This window comes from Branchiostoma floridae, chromosome 18, assembly GCF_000003815.2.
Source record: "Branchiostoma floridae strain S238N-H82 chromosome 18, Bfl_VNyyK, whole genome shotgun sequence".
NCBI classification, from domain to species: Eukaryota; Metazoa; Chordata; class Leptocardii; order Amphioxiformes; family Branchiostomatidae; genus Branchiostoma; species Branchiostoma floridae.
The window spans coordinates 9,852,593-9,862,589 of NC_049996.1; the positions used below are offsets into that span (position 1 = coordinate 9,852,593).

Sequence of the window (9,997 nt, forward strand, 5' to 3'; positions counted from 1 at the left end):
AATCGTGACATTTTTCTTCTTTGCTGTCTATTTATGTCAGCTGAAAAAAAGACAGCAAATAAGGAAAAGGCCATGATTTTCCCCATCAACCTTTGCTTGCTGGAGAGTATGCCCAGTTGCCCTTACCATTCTCTCTGATTGACTACAGACTTACACATAATATAAAGCTTTTAATGTGAAGCTTGCGATGAAGAGCCTCCGTCAGTAATAGATACGGTGGGAGGCGGAAACTATTAACTGTCTGCATATCAGTGCAATTGGCTGCAAAGGCTGGGGAAAATAGACCATTCCCAGTCCTGGTTTATGAGCTTGGCTGTTGCAGAAATCGCTCGAAATGGTTAGTACCGTTCTTATCATTAAGGCAAGGAGGCATATGAATCCCAGCAATAGTCTACTTGCATCCATTATTCAAAATGGGATACTACCGGTATCCTCTGTCTTCATTTTGTTGCACATTGTTGAAGGAGTCATCTCGCTGGTTCTAATGATGAGGTTCCACAGACATTAGATTTCTGTATGTTTTGACCTGAGGGTTAATCTATCTTATTCTGATACAAAATGCAATGTTTTAATACCTGCTGTTCATAGGATTGATAAAGTAACCTTCCTAAGAATCAAACCCAAAACGTAGAATTCAGTTAAATTCAGGAAAAGACAGACTGAGAAACAACAAATTCAGGTATTTGCCCGTTCCCGAGTGCAATAAATTCCACCTGTCTTTCCCCCGTCCTTTACGGATTGTGCTCAATTCCAGACCTCATTCCATCTGGAGTACTTGGAATTAGAGCGGCCATTACTGGGTACGCATGAGGAATACAAGCAGGGATGGCGAGCCTTAAGAATACAGGAGGGCGTCCTTGCAGAAAATAGCACAATTTCCGGGCCGGCTTTACCCTCTAGAAAATGTCGTACATGTCATAGATATCGTGTCATGCTTTTAATAATTGGATAACACAACACAGACAGTGGAATACATCAACTGAGAGCAGAGGTTTTGCTAAGGCCATTCTGGATCCATCATAAAGCGGCAAGGCCGCTCTGATCCTAAAATTTATGGACCATGGATAGGGCCTGTAAAAGAAGAGAGGACCAGTTCAAGTTAAGGTGGTGGATGTTTGTACGTGGTGGGTGTTTGTAATAAATAACGATTGCGGTAAAGTTTCGCTGCCCAGAATGGTAGTTAGGTTGGAACTTACTCAAAGAGAGCTAGGGCTGATTTTCCTGAATCACCTGGGGCTATCGTTGGCAGTTAACCTTTATTGGCTCGTAAACCAGGCTGGTTTTATGAAGTGCATTATCGGCTATACTTGGTGGATTTGATAACTGTGCTGAACACATGAGAAAAATGTTGCATTTCAAATATCACAGGAACAAGATTCCAACTGGTGCATGTGCACATGCAAAAGGGGAAAATCCAAGAGTTTAGAATTCAAAATTGACATTGCCTTACACATAGGATATGATGTGTGTTGCTTGTATGATTAACACTAGACTCTATGAAACACAAAATACTTACTGTGAGTGAGTGAGTCACATTTACTCTGTAAGTTATACAAGTTGAATTCATCTTAACTGCTGGATACTACATTATTTATTCACATGTTTCAGACAGTATCTACTGTCTTTCATCAGAGAAATCAAAATAAAAGTATACAAGACTTTATGAAACAAAGAATACTTCTTATTGTAAAAATCATATTCAATTTCCTGGATGACTAATCTGCACAAACTCATTTACAGAGTAATTCACTGAGTCACACACCTACATATACTCACAGACTTATTCACACACACACACACACACACACACACACACTGGATCATTGTCAATCACCTACTGTCACACACTCAATCCTCTTGTACTATAGGTATACAGTCATGTAAGAAAAAAACAAATCAGGTGAAATTCTGACAACCAACAAGTGGGTTGGTGCAGCCTAAAACCATGGATTTGCAAAGCATTTCTATAGGGTGCTAGAAACGTTCACCGAAGCTCCAATTTCCCCAAAGAGAGCCGTGCATACGCACTCCCGTAATCTGCTGTGCTGAAATGAAGATTCCGCGTCCGTCCCCTGGCAACATAACACCAGCATTAGAGCCTATCTGTCTACCCATGCTCATCCATGGGGTTTCACAGCAGCTTGGACTGCATGCAGCATTCATTTCCTACCAACTGGAAGAGGAAGCTGGAATATGTTGGGACAAATCATGAATGATTGTTGGGTGGAGGAAATTTTTCCTTTGAATGATTAAAGATGGAGATTTTACACTTAATTAGTCCTGCTATTTGCTGATTAACTGGATATTGTACGACTTTTACTTCAAAGATACAAATTGGGATGAAAAAAAAACAACAAATCTGATGAAAAACTGAAAAAGATGCTACAGTTTCCTTGTACCTTCGTTCTATGTTTTTATTTTTGCATGATTTGGCTGCATGTGTGCATGTATAATTATCACCGATGCAGTTAAGAAGCACCTCTGGATTTGATGATAACAATGGAAAAATGCACAACATATTAAAAACTATCTTTGACTGGAAGTGGGATTTGTATTATACTGGCTCATTGACCAAAGGTACACTCAGACAACTTTACCAACTGATGATGCAAGTAACAGTATAACTATTGTAGCATATAGGTAGTGTAGTCTAGAAGTAAGTAATATTGCCTGTGTAACAAGACCACGGCCATCAGCATTCTGGACCATGATTTTTATGCTGTCAGTTTTAAAAGTTTAAAGACTTTTGGATGGATGAAATGTCACATGTTTGAGGAAAGCATATCTAAGATTCCACCACTCTTATTGAAAGGATAATTAATATCCCTTGCACAACTTGTACTTACAAGTCATACATACAGTAGGTCTGATGGCAGTTTATATGTTATGCCTTGCAAAACCAACCAACCAACTGACCAGCAAACAAACAAGAATAAATAATGTTTTTAACAAACACACTTATTACAGAACTGCTCGTGATGTTCCAGGGGCGAAAAAGGAGACGTTTCGTTCCTCCACTTTGTATTGTAGTCTTCTCTTCCTTGTCTGTGGTTGGCTGGGGTCCAGGACGTTCCGGAAAGTAACCGTCACCTAGGATGTTCAAAAAAGTTGTTAGAGCTTTGAAGGGGAGATCCCAATACTTTCTGGATGGGGGAAGCAATCTTTTCTATTTGTTTTATATATCAGACTTTTTGATAATTTCAGTTATATAAACATAGACTCAATAAAAAATCTAATTAATGTCGGCTTTTTCCATGGGGTTTTGCATGTTCTCAAAAATTTTCCAAAATATGCTAGTAGATCTACAGGCCATATCTAAAAAAAAAGGGACTGCACTAATGTTTAGATAAAGTTACCAGCTGCTTACAGAGTTTTCACTTGTCACAAAGGAATGTGTAACATTGTGTTAATGTACCAGTAACTATGACATTATGGCACCTGATTCTGAAAATATAAAAAAAAATCAAAACCAGAAGTTCTTATGAAGTACCATAGACATCTAGTACCATAGGAGACCATTTGCTAAATAAAGATGGGGGAAATTAAATAGCCCACCTGTCCATGTACATCCCTACTGTATCCACTAGACAACCCCTCCACTGCCAAATGGACTGTGCTATGGTATGCCATGTGTCGGAATAAGCTGCTATATTCCTCATCCTCCACGTCTGCATCCTTGTGTACAAGTGTCACCATGGCTCCCTGACTCTGAAAATATAACACAGCCACATATAAAATCAGAACTTCAGCTGCAGTATCATTAAAGCTGCTAGGTGGCCCATCAGTGAACTTGATCTTCATTTTCTCAACCCCTACCCATCTACCAAATATCACACCAATTCATCTGCACAAACAAACATCCAAACAAATGGCACTGAAAATACATTGTCAACCTTTTGTCAAAGGTAAAAGAACAAAAGTAGTTTACATGCATTTTCCTCCCTCCTATATTGTACATCAGGAGGGAAATATAATAATACGGTCACGTAAAATTTCATCTAAGTACAAAACTTATGTATGTTCAATTGTCCTAAAATGTATAGAAACATCTTTATGAAACAGAATAACCAAAGGTGATATTACATGCACAGATGATTTATTCAACACACAAATCCAGGTAGGTTTACATTCAGAATCTATAAAGTGAATGCATCAATATCAAATTGCTCTTGGCATGAAGTGAGGGAAAAACTGCAATTAATCACTGCCAACTTATACGCGTAGGCGATGGCACTGCTGATATTGAAGATTGTCTACCTGTATCTGGTCATGTCTTGTTGAGAATGTAACATACTTCAATATGAGGATGAGGTATGAACATGTCGGTATTTTAATGTTTCCCTATTCTTGAGTGACATGATTTCAGAATTCAGTTCACACATCAATTTCTGTGAGCATTGAAAAGTGCAGAGAAGTGTCAAGACGCTACAGTACCCCTGAAAGGTTTACAATGATAAGTGCAGAGACTGTTATCTGTTTGGTAGGGCCCGACAGTACCTCTGTAACTGTAAGATTGCAGAGACAGTTGAAAGGTGAATATGAGTGTATTGTGTAAATATGAATGTGTAGACCGCAGGAAGAATAGCCTCTTATGAGGCAATTGTGGATCTAAATAAACTCAAACTCAAGTATGTTACCTGTTGGGCACTAGTAGGGCACATCGCTTGATGTCTTAGAAGGAGGCTAACCCCTGTAAGGTTTACAATGATAAGCACAGACAGCAGAGACAGTTACCTGTTGTGAGGGGCACATTAAGACCCGGCAGTAGTGCACAAAGTCCGACACATCCTTGACAGACATGCCAAGACTCAAAAGCACACTCAAGTCATCCACAAGGAGCAGGGTGGGCCCTTCTAGAACACCTTCTTCACCACAGACGTGCGTCTTCACAAGATCGTACAAAGGTCTAAGGGTTGCTTTCTTGTCCCTGCAACAAATAGAAGAAGTCTCATTTCTTTATTTCTTTCAAAGAAATCTATTACTAGTATTAGTAATGATATGCAATTATCATACAGTCAAACCTATACTACTGACCACCTCTACAAAAGGACCCTAAGGTGGTACCTAAGAATACTTTTTCCATTTGACACAGGCATTAAAAAGCCTGTCTATAATGACCACCTGTCCACATGGACAAGATTTTATCACTCCCTTCCTGTGCAGTTATTCCTGTAGTATTTTACTACTACCCCCAGTAGCACTGATAAAGTATCCAAGCATGTAACTGTCATGTTACAGGTGAACTACCTGTAATTTCCTACCTAAGACATGTGAGTGGATTTTTGTCCTGCCCGTCCTCTGCTGTAGATGTGTATGCCTGCAGGGAATGGTTCAGGCCATCTACGAACCTCAGCTGACCCTTCTCCCTCGCTTGAGTCAGGTGAACTCCCTGAGAAGGCACAAACAAAGATTAAGAAACTGTTACTGGACCTTTGTCAATCAAATGCCAATGATTCATCAAAAGCTGAAGAAAGCTGTTATAAAAATTGAGAACTGAATGTGGCATTCTGTGTCTACAAAATGTATTGGAAACTACAGAAACACATACACTCACAAACACACACACACACACACACACACAGACAGACAAGTAAAAAACAATACTTGACTCAGTTGAAGTGACATGAAAACCCTGTCTTAAAAGTGACTTTGACCACCAAGCCAAATTCTGTTTGCCCCCTTATAAAACGTTTTTCTACAAATCATTTACATTTTTGTACGAGGGGACACAACAACCATACAGTGGAGAAGATTTGCCTCAGCTCATCATGATTTCAGCCACATAGCTGGCTTGGCAAGACTTCCAGACTTCAGCACTGCAGACACATATCTGTTTTGCATTGCAACAGATTTGAAGGTCAATGCTTTGGCCATCGGTTCTGCTGGACTCGGTTATGGAAAGCATTTGTCAGGGCGGTGACACCAAAATGGCAGAGGTCAAAGAAATCTTGGAGGGTCTGGGTTCCTTGGGAACTCTGAATATTTCAAAACTCTGAAACACTTTTTTTTGCATTTTTGAGAGAAAGTTTTGAATTCAAGAACAATGAAAGTACACACAATATAACACATATCTTTTTGTTGCAACATTCCAATAATGTTTTGCGATGGCATTGATGATTACAATATATATCAGATGCCCATACATATAGTTAAAGCCGCCAACTGCTATAAAAGTCTGGTGTCGACTCCTATAAAGTACGTCCAAAGATGCTAAAATGGCCACTAAGCACATACCATTACCTTAACCAACGACCATTTCATCAGATCTAACAGTCATTGACTCCATCGAAATCGGAAAAGCTAGAGGCGACGTCCGTCTGCATTTCTTACGCTTCTCCAAACTGCTAACCCTGCGTGAACCCATTTCCTGGTATGCCACTCACGTTGAGTCACCTTGGCTTGCCCTTGACTTAAGTCGTGCACAGCTCTTATCCAAAACATCCCCTCCCTCTCCGAGGTGATTACATTTCCCATCGCTGCTTAACTTCATTAACTTCAGAACAATCCTCGAGTAAAAAGGTCACAGGCAGTTTAGATATGACAGCCTAGCCAAAGCTGAGATCACTGGAGACACAATTCTGATGCCCGTCCTGTAATGCTGTCAGACAGTCGCTGCTAGAGAGGAATTTTAAAGGTCATTTTATAGTGTCTGACGTCCAGAAGCAATTTGATAAGGTTTCTGGCTACGTGCATCATATTAGTAGATGAAATGACACAGGGGTTATTGAATATGCACTAAAAGTGCTTCAGATGATACAATTACACTGATCAGTAGTCTGGATATAATGTAAGGACATAAAAGACTTGAAATACCAGCTGCTTATGCAGGTTAGTGCAGGTAGAATTGGAGCAGTGCAGTGGTATTTCTGCTGTCTAACTACACCTAGCCTGTATTGGTCCATAATGAAACCAGACTCCAACACTATAGGATGATACAGACATGTACATGTATCATGTAGACCAATTTAAGTTAAAATATTTCACAAACCATTCAGTGTAATGGGGCGACACCCATCACCATTTCTAGAGTACTCGGACCACATAGGGCACTACAACAGGTGGCTAGTCCACTGATAGTGGTCTGTGTACTCCTTCTCATAAGTGCTGGGTTCAGAAATGATAGTTACCATTTCTTAAGTCTTTGGTATGATCAGGTCGGGTTTGAACCTCAACCTACCAAATGCAAGGGATATATTCTCTAAGGACATATGGGCAGAAGGGTCCACATGAAAATCCACCTATAAGTAGCATACCTTAGTATGGCATGTAACAATACCCAAAATAATATTTCGATCTAGTTTTCACATTATTCTCACCACAAATATCCAGTAACACAAAAACATACACATGCACTCAAATGTACCCACATGCAGTCACACAAACTTGTACACATCATAAATACCTCCATTTTTATGCAGGTAAAAAATAGGACATTGAATACAGCCTGCAATTTGTAATCACAAATTTGCCAAAACAAAAAAAGCTATTTTTGTAAGCTATCAGAGCATTTTATTTTAAATCATACATGTAAGCAATGTTACGAACTAAAACGTACAAGCTTCTGTCCAACAGTGTTGTAGTGGCCAAAAGACTGAGCCAGGGCAAGGAGACACACCTTCCATCCACCTGTAAAACATGTCATCAAGTTCCATTGATTAAGGTTAGACAAGCAGGAGATACCATTAGGTCACTTGTACACTACAAGGTCAAACAATATTCAAAGACAACTCAATACAAATTGATACGTCGGAGATTACATCAGGATTTTTTGAGTGACATCCATCACTCATCTTTGGCATCATCAGAATGAAAGTTAGCAGAAAGAGTCAATACTAGTACATAACATGTAACTGGAAAAGTAGGTAAAACAACATAAAAATTACTACAACAGCTTTCCGTGTGTCTACAGTATCAACAACATGCATATGCATATATGCTGTCTTTATGCATAATGTGCTCATAGTCATACAAATATACAAAGATTAAGAGGAAGCCACAGATTTACATTATATAATTCATACAATGTACAATGTATATCACAGTCTTTATGCATCATGGATATGGTGATTAGGGATTTAGGGATTCTTCTTGTTATTTATCAGCCACTGACTACAATGAAACACCTTAAATTATAATGGCACAAATGTACAAACAGGTCTCAATGGTCCAATATCATATATGGTACATGTATCTGTAGGTAACAGCACAGAGATGAACTGACACTATTTCAATGAAAAACAACAACAACATAGATATGGAAATGTAGGAATGAATGAAAGTATATGTATATAAAAGAATATTATCATCTTATCTACATAAAATGAAAGTATATGTATATTATAAATGAATATTATCATCTTATCTACATAAAACATGTTTGAACAGGATTGAGACTTGTCTACAATCAGCTAAAGTTGAAACCCTCGCTAATGTATATACATCAATCCCTTTCCCCCAGGGACCATTCACTAATTATCCTGCTGTGGTTTGGTACCTTTGATGTAGAGAGACAAGAAGTGGTGGATGAGGAAACTACCATCTGTCAGGCTGTCAGAGATCAGGACAAACTGGCCCTGAGGGAGGGGGGAAATAAAGAGCAGTATGTCAAGCACTAATCCAGCCTAAACCTCCTATCTGTCACTCACTAAGGGGAGTATTAAAGCTTTTAATGCTTTCAGTAGCATGGTAGGCTAAAAGCCTGACACATGTAATGATGATTGACACTGGGTTATAGCCCATATGCTACTGGCTACGTATACCCTGTTACTAGTTCTCATTTATTGTGTGAAAAAAGATAACATGGTGGAAGAGAGTGGTTCCGTGCTACATGTACATTGTATAGCAGATATGAGAATAGGGAACTGCACTACGTGCTGTTAAGTGTAAGGATCGAGACAATTTAGCCCTATACCAACTCATCAGCCCAGTCAACTCGGCCCAACAAACTGGTCCAGGGCCAGGGTTAGGGTTAGGTGTTGGGCAAAATTGACTTGTGTGATTTGACATGGGCCCATCACGTGTCGGTACTAGTTTTTGGCCGAAATGTCCAACATTCTGTGTAGTATCTATACATGTACATATATCAATCAATCAATCAATCGTTTGCATGCATCATACGTTGATGCGTGGCGGCTACAGACAGTTCAGACAGTTCTCGCCACGTTGTTCTACACTGGGGAAAACAAATCTTTGATACATAAGTAGAAGAAAAATATGGTTGTATACATAAGAACACATATACTATATTAACACATATATTTCAATGAATCATTGGTCATTGAAAGAAAACATACAACATCTCAAAGAAAGAAAAGTAAATAAAAGTCAAATGTGTAATTGATCTGTCAAAAATGTATTTTATGTTATATTCTCTGAGCCCATGTATAGAAGAGCCAACAAAAACGACACAGGAACTAATTTACTGTCAGAAATGTTGCCAACAAATCAATGTAGACAAGTCAGCAAGAATGTCAAAATCTTCATATCCACTTCTTCTGCAGCCTGCAAAATACCGCTAGATGGCGCTCGTAAGCAGCTATCCAAAACTCATCTCACATCAACTTCACACGTTTAGCAGGTATATTCGTAATATTACACCACAATCACTGGCATCAACATATCATAGTTGGCCTAACCCAAGGGATGCTCTCCTTATCAGTGCGAACAAGAGGTAATAAACGACGATAAACAGAATATTTTGCAACGAAACCCCGAGCTCTAGCGTTTCCCGGAGAAACTCGCACAAGAAACTTACCTTTGGGGGCTTTAAATGGTCGAAACCAAGAATTACATTCAACTCAGTAAACATCTTCTCGTTCTTTTCTGTCAGACAGTATAAGTAAAACGGACGGAAACAAATTAAAAGTGTTCTGTGACTTGAAAAGCGTGGAAAATGTCACTAAATTTCTGAAATTTTGTATGGGCGCCGCCCTCTTGGATATCCCGTCATGCACGGCCCTTAACTGCGCAGAACCGCTGCGCAGTGGCGTTGCCAGGG

General features: G+C 39.3%; 1 protein-coding gene across 1 annotated transcript; it reads right to left on the reverse strand.

Moving 5' to 3' along the window:
• Positions 1 to 1,573: 1,573 nt before the first annotated feature.
• LOC118405898 (elongator complex protein 6-like) lies at positions 1,574 to 9,929 on the reverse strand. The gene is made up of 7 exons (XM_035805727.1): positions 9,755 to 9,929; positions 8,495 to 8,573; positions 7,556 to 7,626; positions 5,262 to 5,389; positions 4,735 to 4,927; positions 3,556 to 3,708; positions 1,574 to 3,090 (listed from the first exon to the last, which is right to left on the reverse strand). Exons 1-7 carry the CDS (start codon positions 9,806 to 9,808, stop codon positions 2,962 to 2,964), a joined length of 807 nt encoding a protein of 268 aa, XP_035661620.1. The 5' UTR covers positions 9,809 to 9,929; the 3' UTR covers positions 1,574 to 2,961.
• Positions 9,930 to 9,997: the final 68 nt, after the last annotated feature.

Coding starts and splice junctions, on each gene's coding strand:
- LOC118405898 (XM_035805727.1), bottom strand. CDS start 9,808: ATGTTTACTGAGTTGAATGTAATTCTTGGTTTCGACCATTTAAAGCCC. Junction 4,928..5,261: donor AATCCACTCACATGTCTTAG/GTAGGAAATTAC, acceptor TATTTGTTGCAG/GGACAAGAAAGCAACCCTTA. Junction 3,091..3,555: donor GTAGGGATGTACATGGACAG/GTGGGCTATTTA, acceptor TGAACATCCTAG/GTGACGGTTACTTTCCGGAA.